At 44.2% G+C, this 18,336-nt stretch overlaps 1 protein-coding gene across 3 annotated transcripts in view; it reads right to left on the bottom strand.

Moving 5' to 3' along the window:
• SLC36A4 (solute carrier family 36 member 4) overlaps positions 1-8,383 on the bottom strand; it is a 246,519-nt gene extending 238,136 nt beyond the window's left edge. Inside the window, exon 1 of one of the 3 annotated variants that reach the window (XM_075919368.1) lies at positions 8,241-8,383. In XM_075919368.1, the coding sequence (XP_075775483.1) occupies positions 8,241-8,268 (28 nt within the window). In that variant the 5' untranslated portion in view covers positions 8,269-8,383. Of the gene's footprint in view, positions 1-8,080; positions 8,208-8,240 lie in introns of those variants that run through there. The other 2 variants (XM_075919369.1, XM_075919370.1) reach the window with 2 other exon arrangements.
• Between the last annotated feature and the right edge of the window lie 9,953 nt (positions 8,384-18,336).

The following is an 18,336-nucleotide window of genomic DNA, read 5'->3' as shown; positions in this document are numbered from 1 at the left end:
GACTGGCCTGTGTTCCAAGGCCTATGAGAGTCAGGGATCGTTTTCCAGGATAGGTTGTAGATTGTTAATGATGCACTGGAGGGGATTAAGTTGGGGCCTGTAGGTTATGACTAGTAGTGTTCTGATATTTTGTTTGTTGGGCCTATCTTGAAGAAGCTGATGCCCGGGTACTCATCTGGCTCTGTCAATCTGTTTTTTCCACTTCCCCAGGTGGGTATTTAAGTTTTAAGAATGCCTAACAGAGATCATGTAGGTGTCTGACTCTGTCTGTGGGATTGCAGCAAATCCGGTTGTATCTTAGGAACTGGCTATAAACAACTGATTGGGTAATGTGTCTTGGATGGAAGCTACAGGCATGTAGGTAAGTATAACAGTCGATAGGTTTCTGGTATAAAGTGGTGGCAATGTGACCATAATTTAATTAGTTACTGTATGCTGAGGAGTAAACCAACACGAGATAATAATTTCCAAAGCATACATACAAAATGATGGGGTTTTAAATTAACTGTTACCACTCAAGAAAGATTCTGGAGTCATTGTGGATAGCTCTCTGAAAATATATGCTCAATGTGCAGACACAGTCAAAAAAGCTAAAAGAATGTTAGGCCCCATTAGGAAATGAACAGGTACAGTAATAAGAAAATAATGGCACAATACAAACCCATGATATATCCACACCTTCTGAGTTCTGGTCATAACATCTCAAAAATCAGAATTTAAAATTTAGAGAGAAAAGCATCAAAAGTGATTAAGGGTATGGTACAGCTTCAATATGAGGAGAGTTTTAAAAGAACAGGTCTATTTAGTTTGAAACAGAAATGACTAAGAGCAAGGGTGGGCAATAAAACAGTGTTGGTTTCTCAGGGTTAGCCCCTGGCAGTCCCCCACCACTATATCAGCTGATCTCACCCACTGTGCACCAGTCTTTTAAATGTATTAAGAGGTCTCCCACACTGCGCTTCTGCTTTTTAAATATATTAAGAGCCTGCTGGCAGATCCACACTGCGACTACCCAGTTATCAACTAATCAACTAATTCATGGAATTTCCATCAACTAGTCAATTAGACGATTAAACTAAATTTAACGTCCCTAGCAAGGGTACTGCTGGACATGCTGTAGGTGTACTGGCACAGCTGTGGGGGTTTGGCTAGCTGTGGTCAAGGCTAGCCAATCATCCTACTATGCACGTTGAACTGACCTCCACTTAATATAAAAGTAAGCATTACCATTCCTGACCTGCTGGGGATTTAAAAAAAAACAAAACAAAAAAACCACAAACCCACAACCACTGTCAAACTAAGGCATGCTTTCCCTTATCATAACTGGCAGTAAAAAGGGAATTGCATCCAATATATGCTTTAACCTTTTTCATGGAAAGGAAAATACTTCCATGTATAAAAACTGTTTGAACAATGTGCAATCTGTTTTATCACCAAGTACTGGTAATTACACTTCCCAGAATGATAACTCTTGATGTCCAGTCAATTAAAATGCTCATTTCTAACACCACTTTAAACAATCAATTGCTGATGGAGTGACCTGACTTCCATATTATTCTTCCTCTTCTTAGGAAAAAAAAGGCATATTTGTCCAGTACTATGCCCTGCAATTCAGACTGTGACTTAGTAACATTCAGAATTACGAAGAACAGTAATTACAGAAAATAAGTTGTGCTCTGAGAATAATTATTGTTGGCAATTCTACTTCATCAGAATCATAAATCAGGAAGTAAACTAAATGTCACATTTGAAAGGACTAGCAAAAGCAAAAACATTTTCATTGGTAAACTAATCAGCTAAGGCTATTCACAGTAAAGATTTTATTGTTCTTTTACGATGAAATATTTTACAGAAATGCATGTTCTTTACCTCCATTGCTGTAGTCCTCTAAACCAGTGGTTCCCAACCTTTACTAGCATACAGACCCCTTTTCAATCTATTAATATTTCACAGATAAAAAACAATATAGCTGTTTTCAAACATTCCGTTACTTGATAATCATTTGAAATGTATAAAAGTTCAAGGGTGGAATTTTGGGAGGGTAAGGGGCAAAGGTGGAACTTCGGAAGCGCGAGGGAGGGCAGCAGCCATGCATGCCGGGACATGGCTTACTTTTGATCCCGTTCCCCAGACGCTAAGGGAGCGAGAGGAAAGTTCTTGCATGCTGTGCATGTCTCTCACACATCAGCCAAACATGAGAATCATAAATGGCATGCAAGCACGTTCCCCTCCCTCCCTTGGCATCTGAGGAATGAGATCAAAAGTAAGCCACATCCTGGCATGCACAGCTGAGGGGAGGAGAAAAAAAGGAAAAGAAAAGAATCAGGCCCACCCCAGTGGGTATGATCCTTACTTTTATGTTTCCGCAGGGGTCCGTGGACCCAGGTTGGGAACCACTGCTCTAAACAAAGCCGAGTCTTCATGAATGATTGCAACACTTGCAAATAATGATACATACTAGAGGCAGATTTTTCAAGGCACCCAAAGGAACCTAGTATAATCTTAAGCAGCACTTACGTAAATGGCCGAGTGACTTTAACCACCAAGAGCAAAATAATCCTTCCAAAATTACTATGTGCAACAGGATATCTGATTACTCTTTGAAATTAAACATATAAATAACTCAGTAGTGCATTTATTACCCATTGCTACCAGGAATGTGAATTCATTTACAATTAATACAATCTATTTCTCTGAAGAAATCCAATAAGCCAAATCACAATTTAGGTAAACTTTACTTCAGAGCCTGAAAATTTGCTTACATCCACTAGACAGATGCTTACAGTCACAAGGTCCTAAACCCTATAAATTTGTGTATCAACATTTTCTATTAAGCATTTCAGGTTCTATTTACTTTCCTTTGGAGATTTCTGCACTTCTCTCTTTCAGTCATATTTATACAGGCAGCACACTAAAACCTATTCATCCTTTCAATCTTACAATGCGCATCTTGTTATACAGCTACATAAAACTCTCAGTTCTGGGCCAACTTGCCCATAGCATTCAATGTACCTTGGGCATGTCATTCACCTAGTTAGGCAAATTAACCAAAAGAGGCAGGTATTTAACTATTTGAGTAGTCAAAAGAATTTAGGCAGCCCAGCTTAGTCCCGGCTCACGCCAGGTCCAGGACCAAACCTTGCTGCGGCTCTGCAATTTAAAACACAGTAGGAGCTGGGGGACAGGCTGCCCACCTCCTACTGCATTTTAAATTGCAAAGCTGCGCCTGCACCAAGACTGAGCTGAGCTATCTGCCCAACTGACAGCAGCCCATGTTGGAAGTTGGGACCCCCCATGAACAGTGGCTGCTTCGTCGTAGAGGCAGCAGCGAGTGGGGTGGATGGGCAGGACTGCAGAGACAACGCTGGGGGAGGGGAAAACTGGCTTTTAAGCCAGCTTCCCACAACACCAGTTCCTGCTTTCCCCCCTTGCTGCCTCTGATACACTAGTAGTCGACTTAACTACTCCCTTACATCCCTAGTTCAGGTTGCACAGAACGAACAACCTAGTTCTAGAGCTAAGTGTAATAAAAGATATACCTGAAGATAAGTACTATTACATCCAAGTAAATATGACTTGCTTGTCTGTCAGTCTTATAACATGTCTGAATTTCTATTGCTCTTCTGTTTATAATGAGGTTTGGACAAATATTTGTAAGATTGACTACTGCTAAGTGTAGTAAAAAGCTATTAATAATTTCATTTAAAATGAATATGAGTGGTCTCTGAATTTGACTATATGCTCCTTTAAATTAGTGCTTTAAAAATAGAGACCTGCTGATAATACATAGAATTTTTGCTGAGTTAGGGTACATCTAAACTATATCCTTCTTTCAAAAGAGGGATGTAAATTACACATATCGAAATTGAAAATGAAGCCGGGATTTGAATTTCCCACACTTCATTTTCATAAGCTTCACACATAAGCTTCACAGCGTTTTCTTGAAAAATGCTATTTCGAAAGTGAAACCGCGGTCTAGACATGGTTCTTTCAAAAAGAAAAGCCTTTTTCGAAAGATCCTGTACTCCTCAAAAAATGAGGTTTACAGGATCTTTTGAAAAAGGCTTTTCTTTTTTAAAGAACTGGGTCTAGACTGTGGTTTCACTTTCAAAATAGCGTTTTTTGAAAAAACACTGTGACGTGATTATGCAAATGAAGCCCAGGAAATTCAAATCCCAGCTTCATTTGCAATTTCGATGTCTAATTTACATTCCTCTTTCGAAAGAGGGATATAGACTAGACACAGCCTTAGATAAGGCTAAGACTTAGCCTTAGATGCATGCACAAAATCTTTTCTCATCAAGATGTGTGCACACAGATATACACAAACTTTAAACCAGGGGTGGGCAATAATTTTTTATGGGGGGCCATTCCAAGATTTTGGAAAGTGGTCAAGAGCTGCACTCTTCCATGATATTAATGGAGATGTAGGGTCTGGGATGGAGGTTAGGTACAGAGGGGAGCTTGGAGTACAGGATTGGGGTGCAGACGGAAGAATGGAGTCTGGGAAGGAGTTTGGTGAAGGTGGCAGTTGTTACCTAGGGCAGGGGACTGGAGTGCAGGGATTTAGGATGTGACCTAAGGTAGAAGGGGATTGTGATCTGGGGCAGGAGATTGGGGTGCCAGATCTGGGACGGGGCATGGGTGCAAGAGGGGGACAAAGGGTTTGAATGTGTTGAGTGGGGTATGGAGTAAGTTGGAGCAAGGAGAGGCTGGGGTTCCAGAGGCAGGCTGTTGCCAGGAGACTTACCAGCCAGCAGCCAAACTAAACTGCCTGCTTGCAGAACTAAAGCTTGCCGAGCTTAAAACATTTCCCAGACAGCCTGACTGCTTGCTTGGCCATGTGCTTCAGTGAATAACTGAGCTGAGGAAGGGGGGCATGGCTCTTCTTGGCAGCCTGTTATTCAAACAAGCAGCTCCCATTGGGAAACCAGCCAATGGGATTGTGCTGGGGGCGAGGGTGGCTCCTGAAGCTTCCCCCCTCCCCTCCCATTTTAAAACAGAATCAGGACCCGGCAGCCACATTTCTGCACAGCACGCAAGGCTGCAGGAGAGCCTGCCTGGGGCTCCCTGCTGCCTCCATGGGCCAGATCTGGTGGCTTGGCAGGCCAGATTCAGCCCACAGGCCATATTTTGCCCAGGCCTGCTTTAAACCTATGCACAAAGGAAATGAACTTCCAGTTTAACTTATGACATACCAACTTTTATGACATTAGTAACCTCCACTGCAGCGTATCAAATCATACTATAATCAGGATATTTACTTAATTACTCACCACATACCAGAGTGAAGTAGAAATGTTTAACCGGTTAACAGATTATAGGGAGGTTGAGCGGGGGTTTCTCTGGCTGATCAGAGCAGCCCCAGTCTGTGAGACACCCAAGCCCACCATAACAGGGTGCTCCCTGGAATGAGGTGGAAACACTTACTTGCTAGAAGCACATAAAGCTTCTTAAATCAGTGGTGAGCAACTTGCAGCCCATTGGGGTTCTATGGGTGGCCCATGAGACATTTTGTTTATTGTTGCCCACACAAAGTAGCCAGATTCTGCTGGTTTTTGTTCATGTAGTTTTTTTTTCCCCCCAAGGCTATGTCTACACTGGCAGCTTCTTGCGCAAAACTTTTGCAGAAGAGTTCTTGTGCAAAAACTCTTCCAGAAGAGAGCGTCTACACTGGCATGTGCTTTCGTGCAAGAGCATCCATGCCAGTGTAGACACTCTCTTGCACAAGAAAGCTCCGATGGCCATTTTAGCCATAGGACTTTCTTGCACAAGAAGTTCATGTTGCCTGTCTACACTGGCCTCCTCCGGAAGAGCTCTTGCACAAAAGGGCTTCTTCCTGAGCGGGAGTGTCAGAGTTCTGGCGCAAGAAGCCCTGATTTTATACATTAGAATATCAGTTTATTAGCGCAAGAACACGCGGTCAGTGTAGACAGGCAGCAAGTTTTTGCGCAAGAGCGGCTGCTTTTGCGCGAGATTGCGCCAGTGTAGACACAGCCTAACAGTATTACAAAAGTGACAAAGCAAGGGCACGTGAACTGAGGTTTGTGCTGATTGAACACCAATATTGTGAGCCATGTGTTCTCTCTGCATCCAAATAAAGTGCTGCTATAGTTCACTTGGCACACCCCGCAAATTCTAGGTATGCAAGCACAGTTAGCAAACCTACCATATCCCGATAAAGTGTCTAGTTTGCTACAGTGATGCAGCTCACTCTCTAGCCTAGTTTGCTCCTCACTGTCCGAAAGGCTTCAAGAGGTGAGACTTGAGATTCATGTCAAATCAAGAGAAAGCTTTCTGACAGTAAAAGGCCTAGCATCAAAGGTCAGTTCTGGAGTTCCACTGCAGGGGACTTGAACAGAAGTTAAGTGCCTTTGATCTAAATCCTAGAAGAATCAAAGAGAGCCTTTCTGGCCCTTAATGACAACTGACACCACACTGTATCACAAGAACTAGGGGTCATCAAATGAAATTAATAGATAGCAGGATTTAAAAAAACCAAAATGAAGTATTCACCAGGTGCAGTCAATCTGGGAACTCCTTGCCAGAGGACATGGGAACACTAAGGCTACGTCTAGACTGGCATGATTTTCTGCAAATGCTTTTAACAGAAAAGTTTTCCGTTAAAAGCATTTTTGGAACAGAGTGTCTAGATTGGCACGGATGTTTTTCCCCGCAAAAAAGCCCTGTTCGCCATTTTCGTGATCCGTGCTTTTTTGCACAAAACAAATCTGAGCTGTCAACACTGGCCCTTTTGCGCAAAAGCTTTGTGCAAAAGGACTTTTGCCCGAACGGGAGCAGCATAGTATTTCCGCAAGAAGCACTGATTTCAGACAGTAGGAAGTCAGTGTTCTTGCGGAAATTCAAGCGGCCAGTGTAGACAACTGGCAAGTTTTTCTGCAAAAACACCTGCTTTTGCGGAAAAACTTGCCAGTCTAGACACAGCCCCAAGGCTTTAACAAGATTTTAAAAAGAGCTAGATAAATTCATGGAGGATAGGTTCATCCATGGCTATTAGCCACGATAGGTAGGAATGGTACCCCCAGCCTCTTTTTGCCAGAAGCTGGCAAAGGGTTAACAGGTGATGGATCACTTGATCATTACCTCTTCTGTTCATTCCCTCTGGGGCACATGGCATTAACCAATGTCAGAAAACAGGGTATTAGGCTACTTGGACTTTAGACCTGATCTAGTATGGCCATTCTTATGTTATACTCTTATGTGTTGATAGTTGTTTTTACGATATAACCAGACTCCCATTTTAAAGTAAAAAAAAAAAAAAAATGCTTATACCGTTGCAGAATTCCTTTTGCAAAAGGCTTGACAGAGACTGATGAATTACAGGTGTAAACAGAAGATGAATTCAGATAGTGCGGAATTTAAGCCTAAGAGAGAAACGGTGTATTTTTACACCCAACGACAAAGTTTCTCTCCCCCCATTGGTACCACATACAAGAGCAGGGAAAACGCTATTTTTGAGTCCAAACCAAACGAACAGAAATCGCTGAGCGAGAGAAATCCAATGGCAAATCATTTTGGAAAGTAGAGGCAAAAAGTGAAGAATGCCCATTCGGAGCCTGAGCTGCCAGTAAAGCGGTGATGGGGAGAGGCCACCCCCCTTGCTGCTCTGTGGAAAGGGGGAAGCCGGCTCATAGGGCAGAGTGCCTGGACGCCAGGCGATACAGAGACCCGCACTCGCGAGGATGGTGGCTTGTTTGACTCTGTTTTCCACTCGCCACCTAACAACAAACCCTCAGCCCGTTCTCGCCTCCCTCCTCGGGTCACACCTTAGAGCAGCCAGGTGCGGGGGGGGGGGGGGGGGGGCGGCTGGATTTACAGCCAGGCCCCGTGAGTTAAGGCGCTTGGACAGTTTCCTCACGCCCCGTGCGGTGCTGCGCCCGTTGCCCGCCTCGCGGGCCTCTGGCGTCAGTGCCGCCCCCAACCCCGCGGCACGGCCGGGCTCACGCAGCCGCCGGGCAGGCAGAGGGGCTGCAGCGGCCGGCGCAGGACGCAGCTAGAAGAAGCTATAGCGGTTCAATCCCTGCCCCCCTCCCCGTGGGATGGTTTATCCCGCTCGCACCAGATGGGTTCCCGGCGGAACAAACCATTCTCCCGAGGTGTGGAGGGTGTACAATCGCCTCCCTGCCGTGTGCGCTCTACCCCCGCCACACAGCGAGCCGCTACTCCTGCCGTCCCGCCTCAGTTTCATCGTCATCCCCAGAGAACGGCGTGCGCTGTACCTAGCTCTTCTCTAGCCGCCGCTTCCATCTTTCAATGGTCCCCTCCGCTCGCCCTTCCCCAATGTGGAGCCGGCTGGCACAGGAAGGCAATACGCATGCGCTCTGCCCAATTCCTATCAGAACACCATAAAAATGCACTAGGAGGCTAGACAAGACGCCACGGGAAGGGAGGAGGGACGTGTTAGTCCTCCGCGGTGAGGGATGCGCCTTGTAGCAGATCCAGGGCCGCTCTGCAGCGGACCACGTGTGTTGCGTGCACCTGTAATTCAGTCCCGTGGGGCTTGGTTCCCTTTGGTATATATGGTTGTGACTATTTTCTTCCACTATTTGATCTGAGGAAGTGGGTCTGGCCCACGAAAGCTCATCACCTAATAAACCATCTTGTTAGTCTTTAAAGTGCTACATAGACCTGTCTTTTGTTTCAGACCACCAGGCTTTCAAATATTTAATTTAGGCTCTGAAAAACCACCGGATTTTGCAGTTCAGCTTGTTGGGTTATTTTCCTTAACCTCTAGCGTTGGAACATGTAGTGTCCCAGTCTCAAGTTTTTCCAACACTACCTCTTAGGGCTAAAAAAAAAACCCTTTAAAACAATGAATAGTCCTGCAGCACCTTAGACACGAACAAAAAATGTAGGTGGTATCATGAGCTTCCGGGTGCACAACCCACTTCTTCAGATGAGGCCATGAAAGCTCATGATACAACCCACATTTTTTGTTAGTCTCTAACCTGCTGCAGGACTACTGGTTGGTTAAGTTTTTTTCAGTTACAGACAAACACGGTAGAAGTGGGTCCAATGAAAGATATTACCTCATTCACCATGTCTCTATATAAAATCATTAGTCTCATCACTTGATAAATTGTCTAGCTGTATATATCAATTCTTTTTCAGTAATCTGCTTTCTAGATAATACCTCCTGAGTGCAGTATACTGAATTAGCAGACCTCTTCAGGTCCATTCTAGTCCTATGATTCTCTGGTCAAATATCCCAGGTTTTACTAACAACTTTGCTCCAAAGACAAACAATAGTGTCATCAAATCAGAAAGTTGTATTAAATGTAAAAGTCAAATTAGAGGAACAGAAATGCAGTATTACCAACTCAAAACATAAAAAATTGTAACTTCCCCAAATCTTGAGATTTTAAAACCTAACCATTTTTAGGACATCCCTTTGTGGGAGCTTTAGGGGAAGGGATTATTGACTCTGAATTTTTTTTATTTCCTTTCTTCAGGGATCATATTTTCTGATCATCTTCCATCATCACATAGAAGGTAAGGAGCTAAGGCTATGTCTACACTCACGGCTTCTTGCGCAAGTACAGCCGTTCTTGCACAAGAATCTGCAGAGCATCCACACAGCCCGCCCACTTTTGCGCAAGGAAATGTACAGTACGGCATGGTAAGAGAGGGCTCCTTGCACAAGACTTACGCTCTTTTTTATCAGGTGTAAGCCCTCTTGCGCAGGAGCTCTTGCGCAAGAGGGCAGTGTGGATGCTCGGCAGGGATTTCTTGTGCAAGAGAGCCCTATGGCTAAAATGGCCATCAGAGCTTTCTTGCGCAAAAAGCGTCAACACTGCCATGGGAGCTGTCATGTTACTGAATTTGAGGGAAGCAGCCAGATCACTGATGCACCCATAGGTGGGGGTGTTGGCCCCAAAAATGGTATAAAAGGGGGCCATGTGGGGTATTGAATAGAAGCTTACTGTCTGCTAATCCTATGTACGCTAGTCATGTGATTTTATAATGTCTGTGTGTGTAGTTAGGAATCTGTAATCTGTGTGGATACTGAATATTTCTCTGCATGTGGTTGAGCACTGGGCAGAGCCTGGCCTATGGACATGCTAATTAGCGAGGCCCTGTGGGACAATGGCACTCAATGGGCCAAGGACACACCTAAAGAATGAGGGCTGACACCTAAGGGCTGCCAGCAGGAAACAGGGACAGCCGCTGGCCAGGTGACCTGCTGCAGCCAAGAAGAGACCAGGAAGGATATATAAAGAGTTCATGTGGTCGACTCCATCTTGGTACTCAGCTCAGCACGTCATCCCAGAGGCAGCAATGCAGGGATCAAAGGGCCAGAAAGAACTGTGGACCCATCCTGATCCTAGGATGTGCAACAAGGACTTTTAAGCCAGCAGCTGTAACATCTCTGCTAGAGCCTGCATCGAGAATGGTGAGATTCGATGCATGTAATGTACTATCCTTTAACAACCTTACTCTCATGCTTTTCTTTATTGTAGTAATAAACCTTTAGATGTTAGATGCTAAAGGATTGGCTCAGCATGATTTGTGGGTAAGATCCAGAGGGCAAATTGACCAGGGATCTGTGGCTGATTTCTTGGAACCGGACAGAACTTTTTCGGGGTAGGTGGGATTGGGTGCTAAGACCCCCCACCTGTGTATGAGGCCCGGGGCTATCTGGGACACGGATATTGCTGGGGTGTCGGAGAGGTTTTGCTCGTGAGGCTTCAGGCAGGCTACTGAAGCGCTCTGTGGCACTGGTTTGTGGCCTGTTTGGAGAGGTCACCAGTCTGGGGGCTGTAAGGAGCCCCGAAGTTGAGCAATTCGCCCTGAGCAGATGCCCTCAGCTGTGCCCAGACACAGCCCGGTCCGTCACAGGAGCTCTTGTGCAAAAGCACAGCGCGCACATGCCAGTGTGGACATTTTCTTGCACAAGACTTCTTGCACAAGAACCCTTGCGCAAGATGTTCTTGCGCAAGAAGCCGCCAGTGTAGACATAGCCAATGGCTTGAAGAAAACATTTAATACACAAAATTAGATTCTACTCTGGACCATTTAACATGGTCCAGAGTAGGCGAATGATGATGATTCATGCTGTACTATTAATGATACATACTTAGAAAGTCACACATGGAAGGAATGAAAAGGGATTGATCTTATTGTCTTCACCCCCATCCTCTCCCACTATTTATTTGTCACCTCGTTTCTTCTTGCCTCCGTTTAAGGCCTGACTCTGCACAATGCTGAACACCTTCAATTCCCTTTGATTTAAAAACATGGACATTTGCGCTGCAGCCTATGAATCTGATCCCGGGAAGCTCAAATGCTTCAGGGAATGGTTTGGGGAAAACGCCTTTCATAAGAAGTTTAAAGGAAGCTAGCTAGCTAAAAATTGTACAGTGCACATTTCATTTAACCTAATCCCTGGTATCTGTAGGGATAATGTTATGGCAAAAGGCAATAGGACTCTGCTCAGGCTCTTATGCCCCTGATTCCTCTCAGAAGACTTCGTAAAGAGGTGGCTTTGAGGTAGATAGCTACATAGCAATGACTTCAAAGTGGATGACAGCTTCTGGTTGGCTGTTGGCAAAGAGATGGCTGTGCAACTAGAGGCAGCTGTCACTGAAGCTGTAGAAAAGAGCAACCATAGATGAAGAGCTGCAGGGAGCCCCTCCTTCGCACCCCTCATTAAAGCTGTAATCACTACAACTGGATCAGGTAATAGAGCCTTGGGATCAAAATAGGCAGCATTTCCCTTAGGGGTTGGAGATGGATGTGCTCTAACTCTGGACTCTTCCAGCCCCAGGCAACAAACAGTGAGTGGGGAAGGAAGTGACTCCTGAAGAAATACATTATCTTTATGAACACTCACACCACAACTAGAGGACTGAATTTAGGATTGTCTCCAAGGCCTCCAGGTGCAATGGTCCCTCTAATCTTTTCCATCCATGTGCAGTTTGTTTTTCCATTCATGTGTGGATTAAATTTTTCTGTACTGTAATGAGGCATGGACAAATGTGCCCCACCAGTAGAAACAAACAAAAACAAAAAACCTAGCTGTGGGTGCTCTGCTAATCAGCTGAGTGGCATTTGAATCTCTCCTGAGTGGGCCGCCCATGTGCACAGACTAGGTGATGACAAGGAGAATCTTACTTAATATATTTACAGTTATTTTTTATTATTACTGGATTTTCAAAATTTATTTGGAGTCCCTTTTCAATTCTCTTTCCCATATATGTCTTTATTTAGTTTTCCCAAGTTTCTAGAGGGTGACTTTAGCTGGGGCTATTTAAGTTTTCAGAAGTTAGCCAAACCTCATCTTTATTGCTGACAATACCTAGTAGCGAGATTACATATAACTAAGTATAAATAATCTGATTGTGAGAGGGATACTCTTTGTCCTGCCAGATCCGGGTGAAATATTATGACTATGAGAAGGTCTCCCCTTTTCTGAGCATCTTCACCACATGTTCCTTGTAGGGGGCTAAAGGTGAAATCATTTTCTATCATAACTAGATACTAAATTATCCTCAGTTCACTGCTTTCTACAACTCTCCAGTGCAGGGGAAACAGTGGTTGTGAACTCTCTTCACATAGAGGAATGAAAGGTCCACCCATCACATTCTGGAGCCATTTTTTCCTTCAGCCTGAAGAGATCTGGGATTTAGCTGAATGTGTTAATTTAGGTTAGGAGAACTGAGTAAGTTCTAAAATTCAATTTATTTAAGATCCCATCCTTTTCACCAAAAGGATCTAGACGTTTCACCAAATCTTATAGGCTTGGTTTTTAAATCTTTTGAGAAATCACTTAGCTTTAGCAAAAAGCCCTCTGTTCTGTCGATTTTCTTGCACAAAAACGTGCTTGAGATGTGGACACTCTTCCAGTTTTTGCACAAAAAAACCTTGTAGACATAGCCTCAGTGAGGTTGCTGAAGATCCAGCTGGTTTAAAGGACAGAGAAGAATTATGGGACACACTGATGGGTAGTTTCTCAGCCCAATGTTTACAAAAATTAAATCTGCCCACAAAGAGATTTACCATCCAGGTAAAACAGATGATCTTTGTTAATTCTATACTAAGAAGAAGAGAAAGAGTATTCTGCAAAGGACAAGGCAATGTGTTGTCTCACCAAGACACAAGATATCGTTCTAAAGTTGAACAGGGTTAAAGCAAAGATCCACTGGTGATGATGCACATCATCACTAATAAAACTGTTCCATGGGATATTTTGCAGAGTACAGATAACTCCAGGGAACATAGAAGGGCGCTAAAAGGAGAAAAATGTCCACATGATCTTCTTGGAGATTACTGCATGTCCTATGAGCAAAGGAAGACAGAAGGCAGAAGAGTGGAAGTGAATTTCTGATGTGGTAAGTGGTTTAGGATAAGAGTTTTGGTTTTATGGAACACTTGTCCATCTTTTACTGTGAGAGGGAGCTGTACAATTTGGTGGCCTTCCCCTAAGTAGAAAGAGAGAGACTGGCTTGAGTAGTCAGAAGAGCATTAAACTAGTAATACATACCTCTAGACTACATCCCTCTGTCGGCAGAGGGACGTAAATGAAGCACTTTGAAAGTGCAAATGAAGCCAGGATTTAAATATCCTGTGCTTCATTTGCATAATCACATAAGGCGCTCTTTTGAAAAAGCACTATTTTGAAATTGAAACTGCAGTCTAGATGCAGTTCTTTTGAAAACGGGGCACTTTTTCGAAAGATCCGGTTTAGAGATCTTCGAAAGATCCAGATATTTAAATCCCAGCTTCATTTTCACTTTCAAAGTGCTTCTTTTACATCCCTCTGCTGATAGAGGGATATAGTCTAGACGTAGCCACAGGGGAACAGTAAAAAGAGAAAAGAATTGAGCACTTGAGACATTTAACAAAAAATTGAAACGCTAAAAACAAACTTAATCAAGAAACTAAAGGATATGAAGAAAATTAATTCTTTAAGTTGCCTGCAATATAAAAAAAAATGCTATGCTCCTGGGTAACAAGCAAAGAGGACTGGGATGTTTCATTCATGAGCATCCAGTCTAACTGAAACCTGGCATAGTGATTTGAGTGACTAGAATTTTAAAAATCAGTGATTATATTCTATTTGGGGAGCATCCAGTGGGCAAACTGGGAAGGGAAGTGACAGTCCATCAGAAATGGCATTACCTGTTTCCAAGGCACCAACAATTGAAAAGAAAATTATCTTCACTATCTATAGGTCTATGTCTTAACAGATAAAGCACAAGATGTGATACTAGTTGGTATCTGCTATAGACCAGCACATCACACTACAAAACAGATTGCCTGGCTCCTTAAGCACTAACCTATAATGTGTGTGGGGAGGAGGATGCTGTGTTATGCTGGGGAACTCAGACTACAGGTACTAAAACATCCTTCTTGGAATTTCTAATTATAGATAACAGTTTCCTAAATAAAAAAGTGTTGAATCAACACAGTGGAATCCTATTTATCTTTATAGAGAAAAAGGAATTGGTCAAAGATCTATCATATAGTGTTAGCTTAGGTACAAGTGATAATGACTTGAACACATTTGTTGTGCGCAAAGAGAATAGTTAGTGTAAGTCCATAGTCCAGAGATCAGAGCAGGAAATAGGCAACATGGAGATGTTTCTAGAGTCTTTTACACCTTTTCCCATGCAAAGATGATCCTCTCAGTCTTTATTTATGGAAAATTACAGGTACAAGAGGGAGTCCAGGGTCACATGAGCAAGTCACGTGCCTTTTCATGCTTTGATGATTCACAGGAACATCCATATTCTGGCTAAGGTATCCATATGAAGACTCACTCCATGGAGTGAATTCTAGTCTAAGGCCCACTGTGAATTTAGTTGCCTTCAGTGGGCCATCAAGCTTGAATAGACCATGCACAATGTCTGGCTAGACTGGATGTAAAACACCACATTGTGGGTGTTGCCCTAGAATGCAGCACTATATATATATATATATATATATATATATATATATATATATATAGTTAATATTTAAAATTTCAGATAGAAAAATAATGCATGCATATAAACAGGACAATCATATTCAGCCTATCATAACTTTTCCATTGATGCCTTGCATGACATGCAACAAATGTTCTATCAAGTAACTGTCTTAGGATATGTCTACACTTGCAGCCTAATTTGAATTAAGGCTGCAAATGTAGGCATTTGGAATTGCAAATCAAGCCCGGAATTTAAATATCCCACGCTTGATTTGCATGTTCCCGGCTGGTCGCCATTTTTTAAACTTACAAGCCCGAACTAACTGCAATGAGGTTTAACAGGTAGTTCAGAATAAGGCTTTATTTCGAACGCCCCTTTCCCTGCCGTGTGTAGACACAGGCAGTTAGTTCGGGCTTGTAAGTTTCAAAAATGGTGACCGGCCAGAAACATGCAAATCAAGTGCAGGATATTTAGATCCCGGGCTTGATTTGCAATTTCGAATGCCTACATTTGCAGCCCTATTACAAATTAGGCTGCAAGTGTAGACATACCCTAACAGTGCAACATCAGTGATACAAATTGTCATGTTCCTATCATACAGCATCACATATGTACAATGTTTATTGAATAACTCAGGATAACTCAGAGCCATCAGCAATGTGTACTTGGTAATAGACATTAACCTCTCTGAATTATTAGAACAATTTGGGTAAGTTCAAAAGAAATGCAACATTTTTTAATATAGTTTTCAATGTCTAACAAGAATTGCAGATTGAACCTCTGTAATCTGGGACTCCCTGGTCCAGCAACATCTGTCACCCAGCAGGACCACAGATGTTCCAGGACCAGAGAGTCCCAGTGGAAGGCTGGCAGCTGGGGTCCCCTCACCTGGGCTGCCTGTCTCCCCATAGCTGGGCAGCCAGGCACAACCCAGCGGGGCTGCACAGCAGGGCTAGGAGCCCAGCATGCTGCAACCGGGCTGCCTGGAGGAGCCAGGAACTTGGAATGTCACAGCGGGGCTGCTGGGCAGGGTCAGGAGCCCAGCGTGCAGAGAGCTGCGCTGCAGCTGGGCTGCCTGGCATAGCAGGGAAGGTGGTGGGGGACCAGCAGGGCAGCGAGGCTAGTGGCAAGGGGGAGTTGGCCAGGAGGCCAATGACTGGTCACAGTTATGGGGAGCTGATAGCAGGGGAGCCAGATATGACCTCCCCCGGTCCTGCAAAATCCCTCATCTGGAGTGCCAGACCAGGGAGGTCCACCTGTATAGGCAAAGTAGTAATACTGATGAGAATGTTAGAAACTAATGTTACAATTACATTAAAGTTGGGTTGATATCTTTCTCACTTGGTTTTGTGCAATACGTCTTGTGATTCGGAGAGAAGACTAAGCTGTCTGATTTGCTTTAAAGCACTGTGCAGGTTGAATCCTTGAAAGCCAGCACTCCCTGGTCTGGCAACAACCATGGTCTGGCAGGACCATGGATGCCTCTGGATCAGAGAACCTGGAATCGTAATGGCAAGAGAGCTAGATGGGGTGGGAGCAGCAGACTAACTGGCTGCAGCATGTGGCTGGAGCCCTATGGCAGTCCCCAGTAGTGTGAGGCTGGGCTTGAAGCCCTGTAGCAGCCCACAGCAAGTGGGGCTAGGTCGAGAGCCCCATTGCAGGAGTCAGCAGCAGTTTGGGGCTGGGGACAGAGCTTCCTGGCAGCCCATGGTAAGTGGGGCTGGAGCCCTGTGGCAGCCCATGGCAAGCAGGCCAGGGCCAGAGCTCCTGGAAGGCCGCAGCAGCATGGGGCCCGTGCCAGAGCACGACTGGAGGAGCTGGAGCCTGTGGCAGCCTGGACATCCAGGGAGCTGGAAGTAATGGGGCAAGCAGCCCAGTCAGGCTAGTGGTGGGAAGGGGGGGCCAGAGGCAGGGTGCCTGCTGGGGCAATAGCCTGCCAGCAGCAGTTGGTGGGCTTACGGGACAGAGGTAGGGGACCTTTCCTGGTCTAGAAAATTCTCTTCTTCAGGATTGTCAGGTCTGACGGTGCCGGAACAGGGAGGTCCAACCTCTAGTAATTTTTGCTTTCACGTTAAGGTAACATGAGAACATAAGAACATAACAACAGCCGTATTGGGTCAGACCAAAGGTGCATCTAGCCCAGTAGCCTGTCTGCCGACAGTGGCCAGCACCAGGTGCCCCAGAGCGGGTGGACCGAAGACAATGATCAAGCGATTTGTCTTCTGCCATCCCTCTCCAGCCTCTGACAAACAGAGGCCAAGGATACCATTTTATCCCCTGGCTAATAGCCTTTTATGGACCTAACCTCCATGAAATTATCTAGCTTCTCTTTAAACTCTATTATAGTCCTAGCCTTCACAGCCTCCTCTGGCAAGGAGTTCCACAGGTTGACTACATGCTGTGTGAAGAAGAATTTTCTTTTATTAGTTTTAAACCTGCTACCCATTAATTTCATTTGGTGTCCTCTAGTCCTTCTATTATGGGAACTAATAAATAACTTTTCCTTATCGGCCCTCTCCACACCACTCATGATTTTATATACCTCTATCATATTCCCCCCTCAGTCTCCTCTTTTCTAAACTGAAAAGTCCCAGTAACTTTAACCTCTCCTCATATGGGACCCATTCCAAACCCCTGATCATTTTAGTTGCCCTTTTCTGAACTCTTTCCAAGGCCAAAATATCTTTTTTGAGGTGAGGAGACCACATCTGTACACAGTATTCAAGATGTGGGCATACCATAGTTTTATACAGGGGCAGTAAGATATTCTGGGTCTTATTTTCTATCCCTTTCTTAATAATTCCTAGCATCCTATTTGCTTTTTTGACCGCCGCTGCACACTGTGTGGAAGTTTTCAGAGAACTGTCCACGATAACTCCAAGATCTCTTTCCTGATTTGTCATAGCCAAATCATCATACTGTACGTATAGTTGGGGTTATTTTTCCCGATGTACATTACTTTATACTTATCCACATTAAATTTCATTTGCCATTTTGTTGCCCAATCACTCAGTTTGGTGAGATCTTCTTGGAGTCCCTCACAGTCTGCTTCTGTCTTGACTATCCTAAACTGTTTAGTATCATCTGCAAACTTTACCACCTCACTGCTTACCCCTTTCTCCAGATCATTTATGAATAAGTTGAAAAGGATTGGTCCCAGGACTGACCATTGGGGGACACCGCTAGTTACCCCTCTCCATTCTGAAAAGTTACCATTTATTCCTACCCTTTGTTTCCTGTCTTTTAACCAGTTCTCAGTCCAAGAAAGGACCTTCCCTCTTATCCATGGCCATGTAATTTATTCAAGAGCCTTTGGTGAGGGACCTTGTCAAAGGCTTTCTGAAAATCTAAGTATACTATATCTACTGGATCCCCCTTGTCCGCATGTTTGTTAACCCCTTCAAAG

This window comes from Pelodiscus sinensis, chromosome 1, assembly GCF_049634645.1.
Source record: "Pelodiscus sinensis isolate JC-2024 chromosome 1, ASM4963464v1, whole genome shotgun sequence".
NCBI classification, from domain to species: Eukaryota; Metazoa; Chordata; order Testudines; family Trionychidae; genus Pelodiscus; species Pelodiscus sinensis.
The sequence above is the reverse complement of the archived record's forward strand: the minus strand, read 5'-3'. Positions and strand labels throughout refer to the sequence as shown.